The 22,009-nt window shown below is 37.5% G+C and overlaps 1 protein-coding gene across 8 annotated transcripts in view; it reads right to left on the minus strand.

Moving 5' to 3' along the window:
• The window catches only part of CHM (CHM Rab escort protein), a 193,131-nt gene that overhangs the window by 123,869 nt on the left and 47,253 nt on the right, over nucleotides 1–22,009 (minus strand). For all 8 annotated transcript variants that reach the window (XR_004058395.1, XM_010368356.2, XM_030934276.1 and 5 more), the window contains exon 3: nucleotides 1,575–1,647. Coding sequence is in view for 2 of the 8 variants with exons in the window: in XM_010368356.2 (XP_010366658.1) it covers nucleotides 1,575–1,647 (73 nt within the window). In the remaining 6 variants the exon portion in view is untranslated. The remainder of the gene's footprint in view (nucleotides 1–1,574; nucleotides 1,648–22,009) is intronic.

Genomic DNA, 22,009 nt, shown 5'->3' on the forward strand with positions numbered 1-22,009 from the left:
TCTGAGAATCTACACTAAATTTTCTCATGGAAGTACTAAATATGCCTAAATATAAGGTGACCCTCACATACACTTCCCAAAAATAAGGTGTAAAAAAGAGTTTCTGATCAAAGTAAACACATGAATATTTAAGCATACAGACAAAACAGCTAAATATCTACTTATTTACTCTCTTGACTTACACAGTTTGAATTATATGAAATGCTACTTTACAAATATTGCTTGTTTCTCTACACTCATTTCATGCAACAATATTCAATCTGAATTTTCACTGCATCTTCAATATCAGTGTCTTTGTCATCATGAGAGGCACTTTTTGAGTCATGCACACTGATTAAGTCATGTACACTGATTAAATCAATCAATCAATGCAATGGTGCTTGGTACATGATAAATGCTTAACAAGTCTTAGCTAACTGAATACAATTTTCTGGACTACATCATCCTCCTTTCCAAACATCGAAATTCTTTCGCGATACGGCAGTTTCTGATCTTCTGTATGATGCTCTCAGCAGAAATTTCATTTCAAGCCACACGTATCAATCTGCATAAGATTAGGACAGCTTTTTTTTAAATCTGTCTTATAAAAGTTAGCAAACTCCACAACTGACTCTCCATATTATGCTATACATGATCCCTAAACAGTTTCTTTATAATGGTATTAAACAGCTTGGTATTGAGATCCTATCCTTAGAAAAAAAAAAAATCACTGAATTCATACTAAATTTCTTTGATTTTTCTTTTGGCTGATTCTGTCAGGTGACATCTATAAATACAAAATCACCACTGAGATCATTTCAAATTAATGTATCTTCCCCAAATTATTAGGGTTTTTTTTTTTTTTTTTTTTTTTTTTTGGTGTTTGTTCAAAATATACTAACTCTAAGAGCAACCAGTAAATGTGAGATTTTATAAGGACTAGGATATTTTTTGTAAAGATGATTTTGGGGAAAATTATTGTCATATTTGGGCACATAAATAATTAGAAAATGGTTATTAAGTACAAACAGTTTACTCTTCAGCCAACATTTCTATTTACATTTATACACATATATATATTTCTTTTTTTTTTTTTTTTTTTTTTTTTTTGAGACAGAGTCTTACCCTGTTGCCCAGGCTGGAGTGCAATGGTGCAATCTCAGCTCACTGCAACCTCCAACTCCCTGGTTTAAGTGATTCTCCTGCCTCAGCCTCCTGAGTAGCTGGAACTACAGGCACGTGCTACCATGCCTGACTAATTTCTGTATTTTTAGTAGAAACGAGATTTTGCCATGTTGGCCAGGCTGGTCTCGAACTCCTGACCTCAGGTGATCCACCCGCCTTGGCCTCCCAAAATGTTGGAATGACAAGCATGAGCCACCGCATCCGGCCTCTATTTATATTTAAAACGGGATAAAAACACTGGGAAAATATTAGCTGAAAAGGTGACTTTACATGTTTTTTGTAAAATAAGTGAAGAAAAATAAAGAATCAATCCCGTATTACAGGTGAAGCTTAGGGTTTTCTTCAATGCAGGGTTACTATGTAACATACAATAAAACAAAGCAAATTAAAAGATCAGATGCAAACTTTACCTGGTGTTCCTTTAGCCAGGACAATAGTCCTGAAAAGCTAAAACTGGCCCAGTTTCCTCCATAGTAGCTTCTTCTGTAACAATTAAAAAAAAAAAAAAAAAAAGAGTAAAGAAAAGGGTATAAAAATCAATTCACTGATCTTCATCAACAAACCATCTTTAACCCTTAAACTTACTTCACTTTTTAATATTACTGCCTCAAGAGTTCAAAAGTACACATAACTGGAATGCTCACATAAGTAGAAGTGGTAGGCTAAAAGTGGGCCTCTCAGATCCCAAAAGAAATTTTTCATCATATAAGGAGTTAAAAAACATCTTTGGCTTCCTTAAAGCTTTCTCCACTGATTATGTGAACGGCTTGACATGGGCATTTAGCAGATAACATAAATATATATGACTCCTGGGTTAACAAATGTGGCAAGGAAGAAAATCTTGATAGATCGCAAAAAAAGCTACTGAAAAACAGCTGCTAAGTTTTCTGTAAGTACTTAAATCTCCTCCTCCTCCACCAACACCTCCGCCGCCGCCGCCGCCACCACCACCACCACCACCCGCCACCAAACCCATCTCTAACACAAAACGTACACAAACACACAGACACACAATTGGCTGCTCTAGATAAAGCGGAAGACCCTGTGCTATTCTTAGCCTTTAGGGCCAAAAATAAAAGGAGATGCTGGGAAACAGTTATTCACATCACGTCAAGACATTTGCAATAAGTATAACAGAAACAAAATTCTCTCTAATAACTGGGTGAGCTATTATTCTTCATTCCTCAGTCATGTGAAGATCGCTGTTTTGGACAACCCAGAGGTCTCCTAACTAGGATCAGGTAAACCTTGTAGACATTAGACCATTAAGTGGGGATTTTCTGCAACCAGAACTCTAATTCTTCACTGCATATTGGGCCTCCGATCCTTGTAAAACGATTTGCACTTACTGACTCTGTATGATGAGCCCCCAAGTACACTTGATCCCACCTACAACACCCATTCTGGTTCTGGTTGAGAGGGATTCTTGGTTTTGTTTCATTTTTATTTTTGCTTCTCTGCTTCTCTAATAAAATAAAAATTCATGAAAGGTTTTTAAACAATTAAACAAAAAATAAAACCTATAATGTGATATCTAACACGAATCTTCCAGCCAGGCACAGGGGCACACACTTGTAATCCCAGCTACTTGGGAGGCTGAAGAGAGAGGAGTCCTTGAGCCCAGGAGTTCAACATCAGCCTGTGCAAAATAGCAAGACCCCATCATAAAATAAAATAATGAAATGAAATAAAATACAATATAAAATAACTCTTGCATAATGCTACTAGAGATCATCTCCCAATTCTGATTCACGTTTCTTAAATCAACTGTTGACATAGGTCTGAAAAGTAAGCAGATTTTAGGCTCAAGCATTTTACCAAACAAGTACTGCTTTTCTCTAACAGAGAAAAGGGTTAAATAAAATGCCTGTGAAAGTAGCTTTATTAATATAAATCGTATTGTACTTACATCTGACAGTCTCTTCGGAAATAATGTAAATTCATACACTGTCCAGAATCTCCAGTGGTCTTTAAAATTTAGCTAGAATTTCAGCTATAGTAGCAATTCTAGATGGCCACCCTTTACTAAAATGTTGGAATCAGGAAACCTACAAGCAGTGACCCCTTGCGTCAGAGAGAACAGTGAAAGGAAGGAGAAGGTGGGTGATGGCAGCTATAGAGAAGACAGAGGAATGTTAGAATTTGAGGTTTCCCCATAGCAATTTATACTTTCATCCCTCTTGCCTGAGAAGAATACACTTCTGCTATCTCTTTCCATTCTTCAAATATAAAACTTAACAAAACTAGAAAATATCCTAGGCTTTGAAGGAGGGGAAAAAAACCTGAAACTACTGACTCTGTATTTTTTTGTTGAGATATTTAGATTGATTTGCAATCAACATAAGGTCTTAAGTGAGCAGCACTGGCTAATGGGTGAAAGCTTCAAGATTAAAGTAAAATTTATTTGAATGGATATACCAATATGTAAGTAATAAATGTATATCAAAAATGCAACATTAGGGACAGACAAAACTTTCTTTGGACACAAAACGCCATTAAAACTATTGATAAATTAGGCTTCAAAAGAAAAACTTCCCTACAAAATAAATTATTTTAATAAATGAATGGGCCAGACACAAATATTCACAAAACATATCTAATAAAGGCTTGGTATTGATCGGCCGTGGTAGTTCATGCCTGTAATCCTAGCACTTTGGAAGGCCGAGGTGGGCGGATCACCTGAGGTCAGGAGTTCGAGACTAGACTGGCCAAAATGGTAAAACTCCATCTCTACTAAAAAAATAGAAAAAAATTAGCTGGGCACACATCTGTAGTCCCAGCTACTCAGGAGGCTGAGGTAGGAGAATTGCTTGAACCCAGGAGGTGGAGGCTGCAGTGAGCCAAGATTGTGCCATTGCACTCCATCCAGCCTGGGTGACAAAGAGCAAAACTCCGTTTCAAAAAAAAAAAAAAAAAAAAGTAAAACTAAAGGTTTGTTATCCAGCATATATAAAGAACTCTTTCAACTTAATAAGACAGATATTAAAAGGTAAAAATGGGCAAAGGGTTTGAAGAGACACGTCACAAAAAAACATGGTTAATGAGCACATGAAAAAGTACTCAATATCATTAGGTAAGTGCATATTATAGTAGCATTACAAATGAACATATGAGATTCCAGTATGGAGCCACCAAAATAATTTAAAAGATTGTCAATACCTGGTATTGATGTGGAGAACCAGAATGCTCATTTATTTTGGTGAGCATATAAAACGGTACAAGCACTTTCTAAAAATATCTGGCAGTTTTTTATAAGATAAATATATATCTGCCTTATGATCGAGTAATTTCAATTTCTAGGCAATTACACATGAGAAAAGCATATACTGACAAAAATACTTGTACAAGTCTTTCCACAGCAGCTTTATTAATAGCCCTAAACTGATGATAATCCACGTATCCATCAACAGGAGAATGAATAAACAAACTGTCGCATATCCATAAAATGGGATACTATTCACCAATAAAAAGGAATAATCATCTGCTATATACAACATAAATGAATCTCAAAAACATTAGGCTAAGTGAAAGCCTTAGCCAAAGAGTACATACTGTATGATACCATTTATACAAAATTGTGGAAAAAGTTAATCTATGATGAAAAATATCACAAACTGGGAGTGGGGTCAAGACTTGACTGTGACTTCCAGGCAACCCGGCTAAAGAAGCTGCGACTCCAAAGAAGTGGGAGGCTAGACCCCCATACATACCCCTAGGAAAGGGGCTGAATTCAGGGGACTGGGCAGCAACAATCTGCAGGCCCCACTTCCATGGCATCTCACAGGATAAGAACCACTGGCTTGGAATTCTAGCCAGCCAAAGGGAGCAGCATCGCACCTCTCTGAGACAGAGCTCCCACAGGGAGAGGCGGGCTGCCATTTTTGCTATATGGGTAACTTAGTCTTTCCAGCCTTTGGACTTTGGAGAGTCCAAGCCATCCCAGGTCAGAACCAGTCCCCCAAGACCAGCACAGCTGCTCTACAAAAACGTGGCCAGACTTTTTTTTTGTTCCTTTTTTTGTGTTTTAGATGAAGTCTCACTCTGTCTCCAGGCTGGCGTGCAGTGGCGTAATCTCGGCTCACAGCAACCTCCACCTCCCTGGTTCAAGCGATTCTCCTGCCTCAGCCTCCCGAGTAGCTGGGACTACAGGCATGTGCCACCACGTCCGGCTAATTTTTGTATTTTTAGTAGAGACAGAGTTTCACCGTGTTGGCCAAGATGATCTTGATCTCTTGACCTCGTGATCTGCCTGCCTCGGCCTCTCAAAGTGCTGGGATTACAGGCGTGAACCCCTGCCCCCGGGCCCAAACTGCTGTTTTAGGGGGGGTCCCTAATCCCATTCCTCCTCACTAGGCAGGACCTCTGAACCAGGACCTCCAGCCACCCCCACCAGTGTTTTCTAGCCAAAAAGAAATTTGAAACCTCCCTGGTTTCAAATTTTCAAACATTGCACCCAGAGGGAAAAGCAGGCCACCATCTTTGCTGTTTGGGCAACTTAGCCCTTCCACCCTTAGAGCTTTGGAGAGTTCAAGCCAGGGCAGAAGCGGTCCCCGAGCAAAGCACAGCTACTCTCTGAAAATGTAACCAGACTGCTTTTTTAAGTGGTTCCCAATTCCATTCCTCCTCACTGGGTGGGACCTCCCAACTGGAACCAGCAGCCCTCGCCAGTGTTCTCTGGCCAAAATAGATATGAAAACTCTCTGGAAGGAAGTTCCCAGAGGGAGGGGTGCACCACCATCTTTGCTCTTTGGGTGACATAGCCATTCCAGCCTTCAGGCTTTGGGGAGTCCAAGCCAACCAGGGACGGAAGCAGTCCACCAGTACAGCACAGCTGTTCTACAAAAACATGGCCAGACAGCATTTCTTAAGTGGAACCTCAATCCCATTCCTCCTCATGAGGCAGGACCTCCCAACCAAAGTCTCCAGCCATATTCTACAGGTGCCTTAAGTCTGGCAACAAGTCCACATCTTCCTCAGATGGATCTCCCAAAGGGAGGGGCAGGCCACCATATTTGCTGCCTCACAGCCTTCACTGTTGATACTTTGAGGTACTGGAAAATCCAAGGTCATTAGCAACTGGAGCAGGCACCCAGCATACCATAGCAGCCCTACAGAAAAGCAGCCAGACTGTTACACGGGAGCCCGTTCCCATAACTCCGCACCAGGCAGGTCCTCCAGGCCTGGGTCACCAGCTACCCTCACCAGAGCTATTAAGCCAGTAGCAGCTCGGCAACTCCCTGGACAGAGCCTCCAGGAGCAACTGAAAGCCTCTCTGCCACTGCCTCTGCAGTGGAATTCCCTTGCTACCCTCGGACTAGTGAAGACGCAAAGATCCTAAGTGTTTTACCCAAACCTCCAACTAACTGTAGTCAACAGAAAAAGAGGTCACTCCATTTCCCACAGGTCACACCCACCCCCCACTGCTCGTCACTAGAGAACACCCAGGTTGGGCCCAGAGCACAGATCCTGAATCCTTGACTGCTCGCACTGAGCAACTGCTGACCTATATCTCTCTGGGGTGGAGCCCCCATGGTACAAGTAAAAGACCCTTGGCCAAAATCACTACTAAGGTCCCTTACTCTGCTGCCTCCAAGTTGTGGAAAAAACATAAACACTGAGATCACCCCAGTTTCAGTGGGGAGCTCAGGAGCACTAAGTCATGGTCTACAGCCAGCACTAAAGGGGGAAAGGAAGCCATACTTTCAGAGCATTGACAGGGAACACGGCTGCAACTGTGAGGAAACATAGCAGAGACACACGACGAAGCAAGAATCTACCAACTAACCAGTACACTTAAGTGCCACCTACTGGATGACACGCCAAGGCTTCAAGACCAAAAATACTCACTAACATAGCCCTCTCTTAAACCAAAGACAAGAAGTCAGCTACCAATAAAGACTGTGCACAAAGCCTTGGTCCTGTGAAAAGAACCAGAAAAGAAGTCTACTGACTGTACTCAGTCTATGCTTCAGTTAAAGGAATACCCATAGGCAGATATGAGAAAGAACCAATGCACCAACTCCGGTAAATCAAATGGCCAGTGTTGTACGTCCTTCAAACAACCACACCAGTTCTCCAACAAGAGTTCTCGACCAGGCTGAGCTGCCTGAAATGACAGAAATGCAATTCAGAATATGGAAACAAATGAAAATCTTTGAGATTCAGGAAGATGGAGAAACCCAACCCAAAGAAGCTAAGAATCACAATAAAACAATACAAGAGCTGAAGGATGAAACAGCTGGAATAATTAAAAAAAAAAAAAAAACTAACAAATCTGACAAAGCAGCATAACACAATACAAGGATATCACAATGCAATCACAAGTATTAACAGCAGAATAAACCAACCTCAGGAAAGAATCTCAGAACTTGAAAACTGGTTCTCTAAAATAAGACTGACAAAAATAAAAAACAATAAAAAGATATAAACAATATGACTGAGAAGTATGGGATTATGTAAACAGGCAAAATCTACAAATCATTGGCATCCCTGAAAGAGACAGGGGAAAAGCAAAGAACTTGGAAAACATATTTCAGGATATCTTCCATGATAACTTTCCCAACCTTGCCAGAGAGGCCAACAAATACAGAAAACACATAAAACCCCTGCAAGATTCTACACAAGAAGATCATCCCCAAAACACGTAATCTTCCGATGTTTCAAAGGCAAAATGAAAGAAACAACATTTAAGGCAGCTAGAGAGAAAGGGCACCCCATCAAGCTAAAAGTGGTCCTCTCAGCTGAAACCACCCAAGCAAGAAAAGATTGGGAACCCATATTCAACATTCTTAAAGAAAAAGATTTGCAACCAAGCATTTCAATGAAGACAGGAAAAACCATTCAAAAGATCAATGAATCCAGGAGTTGACTTTTTGAAAAAATTAATAAGATAGGACGTTAGCTAGACTTGAAAAGAAAGAAGACACAAATAAACACAATTAGAAATGACGAAGGGAATATTGCCACTGACCCCACAGAAATATAAATAACCATCAGAAGCTACTATTAACACCACTACGCATACAAATTAGAAAACTTAATGGATAATGGATAAATTCCTGGACACATATACCCTCCCAAGACTGAACTAGGAATAAACTGATTCTCTGAACAGACCAATAACAAGCTTTGAAATGGAATCAGAAATAAATAGCCTACCAACCAAAACAGGCCCAGGACCAGATGGATTCACAACCGAATTCTACCAGATGCACAAAAGAAGAGCTGGTACCATTCCTACTGAAACTATTCCAAAAAAACTGAGGGACTCCTCCCCAACTCATTCTATGAGGCCAGCATTATTCTGAAACAAAAACCTTGCAGGGATACAACAGAAAAAGAAAACTTTGGGCCAATATCCTTGATTGAATATTGATGCAAAAATCTTCAACAAAATACTTGCAAATGGAGTCCAGCAGCAAATCAAAAGGTTAATTCACCACGATCAAGCAGGCTTCATCTCCGGGATGCAAGGTTACTTCAACATACATAAATAAATAAATGTGATTCATCACATAAACGGAACTGAAGACAAAAACCACGTTTACCTCAATAGATGCAGAAAAGACTTTTGATAAAATTCAACACTCATTCATGTTAAAAACTCTCAGCGCACTAAGTATTACAGGAATACATCTCAAAATAATAAGAACCATCTATGAGAAACCTACAGACAACATCATGCTGAATGGGCAAAAGCTAGGATTCACCTTGAAAACTGGCACAAGACAAGAATGCCCTCTCTCACCACTCCTATTCAAGATAGTATTGGAAGTCCTGGTCAGATCAATTAGGCAAGAGAAAGAGATAAAGGGCAACCAAAAGAAAAAGAGGAAGTCAAACCGTCTTGGTTTGTAGACTACATGATTCTGTATCTAGAAAACCCCACAGTCTCGGCCCAAAAGTTCCTTCAGCTGATAAACAACTTCAGCAAAGTTTCAGGATACAAAATCAATGTTCAAAAATCCCTACCATTCCTATACATTGATAATAGGCAAGGCAAGAGCCAAATCAGAAAGCCAATCTCATTCACAATTGCCACAAAAAGAATAAAACACCTAGGAACACAGTTAACCAGGGAAGTAAAAGTTCTCTACAATAAGAATTAGAAACCACTGCTCAGAGAAATCAAAAGACACAAACAAATGTAAAAACATCCCCTGCTCATGAATAGGAAGAATCAATATCATTAAAATGGCCGTATTGCCCAAAGCAATTTACAGATTAAATGCAATCCCTATCAAACTACCAACAACACTGTTCACAGAACTAGAAAAGACTACTTTAAAATGTATGTGTAACCAAAAAATACCCAAATAGCCAAGGCAATCTTAAGCAAAAAGAACAAAGCTGGAGGCATCATATTACCAGATTTCAAACTATATACTACAAGGCTACAGTAACCAAAACAGTATGGTACTGGTACAAAACCAGGCACATAGACCAATGGAACAGAATAGAGAGCCCAGAAATAAGATTGCCCACCTATGACCACCTATCTTCAACAAAGCTGACAAAAACAAGCAATGGGGAAAAGACTCCCTATTCAATAAATTGTGCTGGGATAACAGACTAGCCATATGTAGAAGACTGTATCTGGAGCCCTTCCTTATACCATATACAAAAATCAACTCAAGATGGATTAAAGACTTAAATGCAAAATCCAAAACTATGAAATCGTTGGAAGACTACCTAGGCAATACCATCCTGGACATAAGAATGGGCAAAGATTTCATAACAAAGATACCAAAAGCAATCATAACAAAAGCAAAAATTGACAAGTGGAATCTAATTAAACTTAAGAGTTTCTGCACAGCAAAAGAAACTATCAACAGAATAAACACACAACCTACAGAATGGGAGAAAATTTTTGCAAACCATGCATCTGACAAGGGTCTAACATCCAACATCTAAAAAGAACTTCAACAAATTTACAAGAGAAAAACAAACAATCCCATTAAAAAGTGGACAAAGTACATGGACACTTTTCAAAAGAAAACATACATGTAGTCAATAGCATATGGAAAAAAAAAAAAAACTCAACATCACTAATCATTAGAGAAATGAAAATCAAAACCACAATGAGATACCATCTCACACTAGTCAAAATGGCCATTACTAAAAAGTCAAAAAATAACAGATGTGGCAAGGTTGCAGAGAAAAGGGAACACTTATACACTGTTGGTGGGAGTGTAAATTTAACCACTGTGGAAAGCAGTATGAAAATTCTTCAAAGAGCTAAAAGCAGAGCTACATTCCAATCCAGCAATCCCAGTAGTGGGTATATATCCAAAGGAATAAAAATAATTCTACCATAAAGACGCATGCCTGCAAATGTTCACTGTAGCACTATTCCCAATAGCTAAGACATAGAATCAACTTAAATGTCCATCAATGATGGATTGGATAAAGAAAATGTGGTACATATACACCATGGAATACTATTCAGCCATAGAAAAGAACAAGACTGTGTCTTTTGCGTGAACACAGGTGGGGCTGGAGGTTATTATCCTTAGCAAACTAACACAGGAACAGAAAACCAAATACCAAGTGTTTTCACTTACAAGTGAGAGCTAAATCATGAGAACTTATGAACACAAAGAAGGCAACAGCAAATACCGGGGTGTACTTGAGGGTGAGAGGAGGAAGAGGAGTGGAAAATATAACTTTTGGGTACTGGGCTTAATATCTGATTGCTGAGCTAATGTGTACAATGAACCCCCATCACACGAGTTTACCTATGTAACAAACCTTCACATGTACCTGCAGACCTAAAAGTTAAAAAAAAAAAAAAATTGTAGAAAACATAGTTATAATCTTTTGAAAGTTTTGCATAGCTTATTCAGAGTGCCACCTAAGGTTTTCCAGAAACAATAAGGAAATAAGTTATACAACCCTCCCCTAACACTCATTAAGAAGATAATAGAAAAAAATTGTACTGAAACTAAATCAAGATCTTGCTCATCCTTCACATGGTGTTTAATGTTAAAGGAGTATCAGTTTGCTTAACATCTCAACAGAAAAGAAATATTACATGTAGACTCAAAGAAAGTTGAACTATATGAGAAGGCTGAGCATTAAACCCATTAACTAGAGCTTATTAATTAAATCCTAACAATCTTCTTTTCCATTGTGCATCATAATTACAATTCAGTGTTGAATATTCAGCAGCAGGCATAGCTAAATGCTACTAAACTACATATTGTATTGTGAAATGGCTTCTGTAAGCAAGTCCAAGAACAGTAACAAAGGATGAAGCTACTGACATTCAAGCACATTCATCTGGGAATCATTCTAATTACTAAGAAATTAGGAGTTGAAAATGTTTTCAGGCAGGTAGCTGATGGTATCCAAGGCTGCTCGATGGGAACAAGAGCAACATAGCTCCATCTCAGACTGTCCTATTATTCATTCACTGCTCCTACAATTCCTTTTCCTAGAGTAGTGGAAATACCATCTTCCATTGACAGCAGTTTTGATTTCCCAACTTGTTTTTACAACTATTTTCTCACAGATTCTTCTGGCAATCTTGTGAGGCAGATAGAAAGGGTGTTATTTCATAGATGAGGACACTATGACTTGTCTGTGTAGAGTTTAGTCACTAGTCGGCCACACAGTTACAATTTGCAGAACTGCAATTGAAACACTTTTCTCCTGAACTCTAATCCTGTCCATTACAACATACAAATTCCCAAACTTTTAAGCTGACTAGCACCATTTAGTCCACAAGATATAATGGTAGCTGTGGTTCAATGAAGTTAAACACTTAATTGAGTAGTACCTGGTCCTGATTACTAAATTAACCTTTTCTAAAATGTACCCCATCAAAATGAGCTATTATTAATAGGTATTCCAAGAAAAAAAAATGCACAGTAACAAAATAAATTTGGAAAACGTCAGGTTGAAAAATTTAAACAACAGCAACAAAACAAGATTTGTTTATGTGGTGGCTTCTCAGCACGATTAAATACATTAATGTCTGTTATAGCTCTCCAAGAGGGAATTATAGCAGTAGGCAGAATTTCTCAAATTTAGTTAACCAACAAACATGTTTTTTTAAAAAAGTATACTGAAGGATTAGGGCTTAATAAAGCATATGTTGAGAAAAGCTGGCTTAATCCATGTTAAGTAGAACAAGAAAAATAGGGTACTAAATACGTTGAGTTTGGCATTTTATATTCACTATTCTCACAAGAATCCAGGGATTGGTGGTACAATTATCCCCATTTTACAATCAGGGAGAAAACAACAACTGTGAAGCTGAGTACTGCCTAACTAACTCAGCTAGGAAATGGCAAAACCCAAATTTAAGACCAGGGACTATCAGGCACCGAAGCCTCTGCTCCTTCCACTAAACACGCTGTCTCCTATAATTTACAAGATTAGAATATTTAGATTATAAACATAAGCATAAAATATAAATCCAGGAATCTGACTTACTATAAGTAAAGACAGTGGCATCTATTTACAAACAGTAGATGGAATGAAATCTAGTTTTTATTTTGTTACCCCAATTCATCTGGATAATAAATCCATGGCTATGATTAATGTCAGAGCTGGGGAAACTATTGATGTCTAGGACCTAAAACACAACCAATTTTATTGCTTATCTCACATTTAATGTGCACAAATACCTTCACACATTTAATAAGAAGAGGAAAATAATAGTCTGGCATGTCTACCAGTATTGATTTGCCAGATATTATTGAGTACAATATACTATGGACATTAAAAGAGTCTCTATTTCATTTAAATTTGGTTGAAGTACCACAAAGAGTCATGACATGTCACTATCTCCTTGGTGACATATAATAGAATAGGCTAGAAAATATACTGGACTTACTCCCTATACAACTTCTCATTTACTGTAAGTTCCACATACTTGCTACACAAGAAAGCTGAGCTCCTTTCACCACCTCCTCATTACAAGACCAAGGAAAGTGGGCCTTGTATGATAGAGTATGCAGAAGCAATTCTAATGTCAGAGAGGAAGACCAGGATCTCATTTGCTGTTATTAATTGACAAACACAAAGTGTATATATATTTCTCACGTACAACATGTTGTTTTGAAATGTTACTTGGTTTTAAGAGAGCCCTATGAATCTACAAGAAGTTTGGTAATCAGATCGGCCTGCCAGAAAGAAATACTAGACTGTATTCGCAGTCATTAGGGTTGGAGAGAGATCTTCCTATGTTTGAGTTATTAGTCATTACACATTAGTCCACCCATTCAAATCCACTTATAGACAACCAAGGCAGGTAGCTGAACAAATAATACATAAAGGTTGCCCTCAATTTTTGTTTCCCTCTGTGAGATCTCATCTGTTTCTACTGATTCAGTTATCACTTCTCTGTTGATGACTCACTAATTGGTTTCTCCAATCTGGGCCCCTCTGGTGAACTCCAGACTCAAATCTACTTCTACTTGGTTGAAAACATAGATCATGAGTCATGAGCTTATTGGACACCTCCTTTCACAAAAAGTCCCAGATGTACTTTAGTCTCTACACGTCCAAAAGATAAATTTATTATCTGTCCCACACCCCCAACTTGGTCAACCATTCAGTTTCCCTATCTCAATAAATGGCAACACCATCCTTACAGCCTCCTATGCTAAAAAATAAATAAATAAGAAATAAAAAATAAAAATACCTTAAACTCACTCATCATTCCTTCCTTACATATCCATTATAGTTAATTTCCTAAGCCCCTTCTATCCTTGCTATCCCTACCACTGCTGCATTATTTCAGGCCCTCACTCCCTCTTATCTAGCTATGGCATTAGTCTTATCAAAGGTTTCCCTGCCTGTAGTTTCTTTCCCTTTCAATTCAATCTTCACACTACTGCCATTGTGATCAGGTGCTGGCAAACCGTATTAAGCCATTCCTAGCTTAAAGATGTTTAATGGCTCACTAATACTTCTAGAGTAGAGTCCAAAATCCTTAGCATTGCTATAAGACCCTTCAAAACTTAGTGCCAACCTAACTTCCCAGTCTTATCTCTGGACATTGCCTTTCTCTGCCATGCATCAACCACAACTGCACATTCAACACTGCTTGAGTGAGCCAAGTGCCTGCATATCTCTCTGCTTTTATTAGTGCTATTGCCTATGCCTCAAATGCTATTCCACCATAAAACTAATGATGAAACTAGTAAAAACAGGCAGAACCACTCAAATCCAGTATCATGTCTTTTATGAAGCCTTCAACTCTTCAAAAAGAACCGATCCCTGTGCTTCCATAGCTTTGCACATACTTCTATGTCTTGTCATGCTGTCTTATAATTAGATTACATGAATGCTTCCTGTGACTACACTGAGAGCAACTTAAGGGCAAGGACAGTAGCTTAGTCATCTCTGAATCCTTAATGCATAATAATTATAGTTAACTAAGGGAATTATTACAAATGAATACAATGATATTAATCAAGGCTTTGGCACCAGACAAATCTGGATTCAAACTGCAGCCGTGCCTTTTACTAGCAGCACGATCTCAGTCAATAATTTTACAGAAGTTACTCTAAAATTCAATTTCTTTACCTGTAACATAGAAATGAAAGTATTTAAAGCAATGCCTAGCACATAGTAAGTTATCAACAGCATCATCACCATCCTCCTCTCCTTGCAAAATGTGAACACAGAAGAATGTACCCACAGGAGTTTCCAGCACCCTATGCAAGCAATTAACACAGTCCAGTGCCAGTCAGGCATTGCTACGTTCACTGACAACCCTGGGAAGGAAGAAGACAAACAGAAACAAGAATGGGGACACAGCTGAGAGGACAGAAATGACAGATCAAAAGGTTAAGGACAGATGACTCCCTCTCCCTTTCTCCCTATCCTCTACTTCAGAGTATTCATGGTTCCTTAAATTTAACCCTTCCTTTTTCTTGGAAGGGAAAATTAAACTTCATTTTCATTAATGGGAAAAATAGCAAAATTAGAATGTCAGATAAAAGCTTAAAGCTTTATTGCTGCAGAGCATACTTTCAGCTGTGAAACTGACTGATATTCTTCAACTACCACCCCCACCCAACGGTTGGTAGGGACAGTTGCCATTTCAAAGTCAAAGCAAGTCAACAAAACAATAAAACTAAAACCAAACAAAAAAATAAGAAGGAAAAAATATAATAGAAAAACCTTTCTCTTTATTTTCGAAAGAGGAAGGATAGTAAAAAAATTGTTCAAGGGGAAAAGGGAGTTGTATGTAGAAGCAGTACATTCAATTATCTTTGCTTGTATTTTTCTAGTCATATGAAAGCTGTCTTAATTCAAATCCACTGAATAAACAAGTCAAAGTGGTATCTAGAGAGAAGCTGATGTTTCACAATTTCTACATTAAGAACTGTTTCCATCTAGCCTCTGTTTGAGCTCTAGGGGAAAAAAATTCTCTCCTCATGCAAAAACTGTATTATCATTTGCAAATGAAGCTCCTGAAATTTGCAAATGTCAATATGGATTTCAGTGACCTAAAAATATAATGACATTTGGTTTAAGACCATACAAATACATGAATTACTTTTAAATATTTTTCCCACTCTGCCCTCCAAAGTAGAAGAGGGTGAAAACATTCCTTATTATTCAAAAAAAAAAAAAAATGTTTTGTTGAACCTGCTACATTTTATTATCAGGACTTGGCAGCCACACCTCAACTTTTTACAGGTAACTCACTGGACCCTCACAGTGACTCTTCAAAGGAGGTTTTGCACTAGACCCATTTCACAATTGAGGAAAACAAGACAAGTCACATAAATAATCAGTGACTGAGTCATAACTTGAACCAGACCTCCCCACCATCAAACCCAGTATTTGTGTCTTTTCCAACCCTACAGCTTATCTTGGAGGAAAGAGCACAAGCTTTGTTGTCAAACGGACCTCGATTTAAAACCTGGTTGTTCCCTTAATATGCATGTGACATTGGACTCTGAGTTTGTTTCCTCAACTGCAAAAGGAGGCAAATTATACTTATTTTAGAGAAATGTAATAATTAATTAAGTTAAAACACTTGTAAAATACCTAGTAGACCACCAAGTAACTGTCAGGCCTCTGAGCCCAAGCTAAGCCATCATATCCCCAGTGACCTGCACGTATACATCCAGATGGCCTGAAGCAACTGAAGATCCACAGAAGTGAAAATAGCCTTAACTGATGACATTCCACCATTGTGATTTGTTTCTGCCCCACCCTAACTGATGAATGTATTTTGTAATCTCCCCCACCCTTAAGAAGGTTCTTTATAATCTCCCCCATCCTTGAGAATGTACTTTGTGAGACCCAGCCCCTGCCCCCAAAACATTGCTCTTAACTCCACCGCCTATCCCAAAACCTGTAAGAACTAATGATAACCCCACCACCCTTTGTAGACTCTCTTTTCGGCTTCAGCCCGCCTGCACCCAGGTGAAATAAACAGCCATGTTGCTCACACAAAGCCTGTTTGGTGGCCTCTTCACATGGACCCGTGAGACAGTAACTGTTCAGTAAATGGTAGCTATTATTACATCATGTTGGCTTCAACAGCTTTCATCTTGAATACTAGATTAGGTTGAACAAACGACAGTCACTTTCACTCATAAATTATTTCCACAGACATCATAAAATCTGTCTTCAACATGGGGGAAAAAGGGAAGGAGAAAATTAAGTTAACACTGATTCTTAGATACTTATACATTTTTCTCACCCTTACAGGGTTGCACTGTTTTATTTATCTAAATAGATAATTTCTTCTAAGTGAAGTTATGTTTACTTTATTCCCCATCCCTTTATGGTAGTCTTGAATCTAAAACCTTTAAAATACTTATCTTTTAGTTACCTTACTCACATATATCTGATTATTTTGGTAGAAGAGAAAGAGCCATTTTATTTTACTTTTGCAGTAAAGAAAATATAAACTAACCAACCTTAACTTCCAAACAAGCCACTAAAAAGAAACCTCACAGGAATAGCTGTTGAATGAATACTGCTTTCTTAAGAGCAAATAACAATTGAGCATCTACACATAGTACTTTGTCCTTTCATTACCGAAGCAGGGCATCACAACTAAATTTCTCACTTAAGTCTACATATGTACAGTTAATTTCCAAGGCAGAAAAATAGCATAAAATTGACTTGATGAATACAGATGCGATTTCTGAAATAAGTCAATGAGGTAGAGCTTTTTCAAGCCAAAAAAATCTGGCTCTGCTAAAAAAATCAACTATTTCTATAAAAGGATTAAAGAGGAAAATAATGCTGGCTCCCTGTGAAAGGAAAATAAATCTTGGGACCCCAAACTCACTAAGTCCAAGGGAAAAGTCACACTGCGAACTGGGTCATGCCGATATGCTTTCCATTTGGTTGCTAAATAAGATGGCTATGAAGATAAAAAGCAACATACCTTCCTCACAATTTGCCCACAAGGAAATTCCCCACTTTCCCCACCACTACTAAGACAAATAAGTATCTGACTGCTTCCTCCACCCTATTGTCTACACTATCTTATGTAAAAATGCGGATTCACTGAGCCAGATGAAGGTATGAGTGGCTATTTCCTCTACCTCCACTCACATGAAAATTGTGTATTCAGTGAAGGCTGATCAAAGATTCAAAAGGATGCAACCCTTTTGTCTTTTTATCTATCGACACAGTTTTTAAAGATTTTTCTTCCCTCAACATCTGCCCTTTCCCCTTCAAATACCGAAGCCCTCAAAATCATCTTTAGAGAAAGGCAAAGACCTACCTCCCAGGCACATGTCCTTAATGTTGCCAAATAAATCTAATATGATTAAGACTTACCTCTGTCATTTTCTTTCATTTATATTTCAAACATTTTCAGAGTGTCATATCCACAGTGAGAAGTCAATAAGGGATTATTGCATTGTGGCCACTCCAATTCACTCCAACCTCCTACCACCAAATCTAAATGATGCCCCTGTTATTCTTTAGTAGTGCTCCCCTATTCCCCTTCATAGTACAGTTTATAATATAAAATTTGAGCATGTTTAATGTCTATACTGCCTAGGGTTCAAGGTCCATCACAAAGGCAGGGGTCATAGTCTGTTTTATTGTTCACCTCGATACCCAGGAACTAGAAAAGAACATAACCTCTATCAGTTTTATAACTGCTTTCTAATTATATTATAATTTCTATATTTCTTGAGAAGTGGCAATTATTGACAAGTTTTAGGGTCTCCCACTTTAGTGCCACAACATAGCCAACAATGACATGTATGAAAACGTATGTCAATACAATGTCAAGTCAATGCTGGAGAAAAAGTAAGTTCAAAAAGCCCCTACTCTACTTTCCCCACCACTACTACCTACCCTACCTTACAAAGCCCTGAAGGAAAAAATTCTAACTCTCTCTTAAAAGTGAAGAAGTTGGCTGGTGGCGGTGGCTCGTAATCCCAGCATTTTGGCTGAGGCAGGCAAATCGCTTGAGATCAGGAGTTTGAGACCAGGCTGGCCAACATGGTGAAATCCCGTCTCTACTAAAAATACAAAAATTAGCCAGACGTGGTGGCACATGCTTGTAATCCTAGCTACTGGGGAGGCTGAAGCAGGAGAATCGCTTGAACCCAAGAGGCGGAGGTTGCAGCGAGCTGAGATGGCACCACTGCACTCCAGCTTGGGCAACAGAGCGAGACTCCATTTAAAAAAATAAATAAATAAATAAGTGAAGAAACTACAAGATATCCTGATAATCTTCAGTAGCACAACAGAGATTTCAAGCTATACTTTGAAATGACTGTTGGCCATAGCTCTACAGCTCACAAGAAATCGATTGGGATGAATTTTCTTTATACATTCCTATATGGTCTCATTTAGTTTTGCAGCTTTTGTCAACTATTTATTTGTTAAAAAAAAAATTAATTTTTCTTATTGTTCTTTAACATAATATTACTAAATAATATTCTCAAATGTGAAAAGAATGAGTAAATACACAGAGGTGACGGTGAGATACTATCATGGCATATTTTCACTACTTCAATTCACTTCATTTTATCTTTTCACTCATACATTCCTTCATCTGTCATGAAACTTTCTCTCTTAAGTCCCCTTCACAGAACATAACAAACTATAATGAGTCTCTTGGGAGTGGTATGTGGGAAGGATAATGCGTATTTTTCATTTTTCATGTATACAGATGTGACTTGACTTATAACATCCTGATGAACCCACAGTAAGTTAAAAATATCATAAATCAAAAATGCATTTAATATGCTTAGCCTACCTAACACCATAGTTTAGCCTAGCCTACCTTAAACATGTTCAGAACACTTACATTGGACTACAGTTGGACAAAATCATCAGGCAACACTGTAGAGTATCAACTATTCATCGTCAAGATCACATGGCTGCCTGGAAGCTGTGACTGGCTGTCACTTCCCAGCATCACAAGAGAGTATCCTATTGCATATTGTTAGGCCAAGATCAAATTTTAAAATTTGAGATATGATTTCTACTGAATGAGTATTGCTTCTGTACCACCATAAAGTTGAAAAACTGTAAGTCAAACCATCAGAAGTTGGGGACAATCTATATTGATGGTCTATTGGGAGTGGTATATGGGAAGGATGACATGTACATCTTTCATGTATGTATGCATATATGCTTGTAATATATATATATGTTGCTTGAATTCTTATGACAAACATACGTGTATTTTTATAATTATAAAGGATTTTTTTCAAACCAAGAAACAAACAAAAAACTACTCCAGAGACAAAGATAATTGGTCATTTTTCTTTATCACAATTCCTAACTAGTCACAACTCCTACCTAGAAAAAAAAAAAAAAAATTCATTTGTCAGGCCAAAAAGAAATCCAGCCCAGGGACTGAAAGACATATAACAATGACATCATCAATTCTTAACCTAGGATAATACTATTTGGATGAATATGCTTACTTGGTGAAATTATTAAAATATAACAATGTTTTCAGTGACATCATCAATTCTTAATCTAACATAATATTTAGATGAATATGCTTACTTGGTGAAATTACTAAAACATAACGTTTTCAACTTTTAGGAATAATATGGTTATTATATAAGATTTAAAAATCAACAACTGTATTTATGACAATTATTTGGACCCAAGACATAAATTCACCAAACACTTAGTATAATGAGATGTAAAGACCCCAAATATTAAGTATTCTCTTTTTAATAATAAGAAAAACTGAATCTAAATGAATTCAGTTAATATACATATGAAGGTAGTATGTAACAGAAAGTGAAGACTGATATTAAAAAAAATAAAACCAAATGACATAAATGATCAGAAAAAAGGATCAATTGAGATCATGTAAATGAACAATTATCGAAATTGAAATTACACTGAACAAAAATAGAAGTAGATTTTTTTGAAGCATAAACTTCTGTGCTTACTACACCTCCCTTTAACAACTTCAAGTTTAAAGTAAATGTTAATCTCTACATTTAAGAATTGCAAATTGTTCTTTTAAATCACATCTGTTCTTTAAATTTCACATGTCCGCAGCTCATTAATATTTACAGTAATTACAGGCCTCTGAAAGAAACTACAGATTTTACATTTACTGAGACAGCTGGCACACAAAAATAGAGCTCCCTCAATTACAATATAGCAGAAGCTCACTTTAGTTTAACATATGTCTACAGAAATGTATGGGAATACAACAATGAAGTCACTATTTTGAATAAGATTAGCTGCTCTTGATAATGACAGTGTTTCTGAATCAACAGAAGTTGTACTTGATATTTATAGTGGGGCACTTCAGAATCATCAACCAACATCACTTGAATGGAATATACATGCAAACAATGGCAAAAGATTACAAGTACTAAGATGATCTTCACAAAGTCATGAATGTAAATACGTGCACATAAAATAGTCAAAGTGTATTTTTGTTTGCTCTTAGTCTTACAATTTTTGTGTCATTTAATATTCAATGTTTTCAAGTAAGAAAGATTTAATGAAAATAAGAAAGATAACCCTACTCAACAGTTTTATCAGGATGAAATAATATTTCATCAGTTCAAGTTACTGTTCTACTGGCTACCTAAGTAAGTCTTCCTGAAAAAAAAAAAAAAAAAAAAAGTACAGTAAATCCTTACTGTAACATTCAGTTTTATTGAGAGACAGAAATTATACAAGCTCAAAAAGTCAAACTGACCTTGTGACAGTTGTTTAAATGAGAGAAAAAGATCAGTAAAGTAGTATAGCCATTATGGAAAACAGTATGGAGGGTCCTCAAAAAAACCACAAATAAAACTAGCATATGACCCAGCAATCCCACTACTGGGAATATATTTAAAAAAAAAAAAAAAAAAGAGGAAATCAGTATATCAAAGAGATATCCACACTCCTATGCTTACTGCAGCACTATTCACAACAGTGAAGATATGGAATCAACTTTAATGTCCATCAACGGTTTAATGGATAAAGAAATGTTGTATATATACACAATGGAACACTATTCAGCCTTAGAAAGAATTAAGTCCTGTTATTTTCAGCAACATAGATGGAACTAGAGATCATTATGTTTAGTAAAATAAGCCAGGCACAAAAAGACAAACATCTCATGTTCTCACTCCTATGTGGGAGCTAAAACAGTGGATGTCATGGTGGTAGAGAGCAGAATGACAGTTAACAGAGGCTGGGAAGGAAAGGGGAGCAGAGGACATGAAGTAAAGTTGGTTAATGGGTACAAAAATATAGGCGGATAGAATAAGTTCTGGTATTTGATAGTATAGTAGGGAAATTACAGTTTAAAATAATTATATATTTCAAAATAGCTAAAAGAGAAGAATTTTAATGTTTCCAACAAAAAGAGAAATGTTTAGGATGACAGATTTCCCAATTAGCTTGACTTGGTCATTATACA

The sequence above is a fragment of the Rhinopithecus roxellana genome, chromosome 7 (genome assembly GCF_007565055.1).
Source record: "Rhinopithecus roxellana isolate Shanxi Qingling chromosome 7, ASM756505v1, whole genome shotgun sequence".
Classification (NCBI taxonomy): Eukaryota; Metazoa; Chordata; class Mammalia; order Primates; family Cercopithecidae; genus Rhinopithecus; species Rhinopithecus roxellana.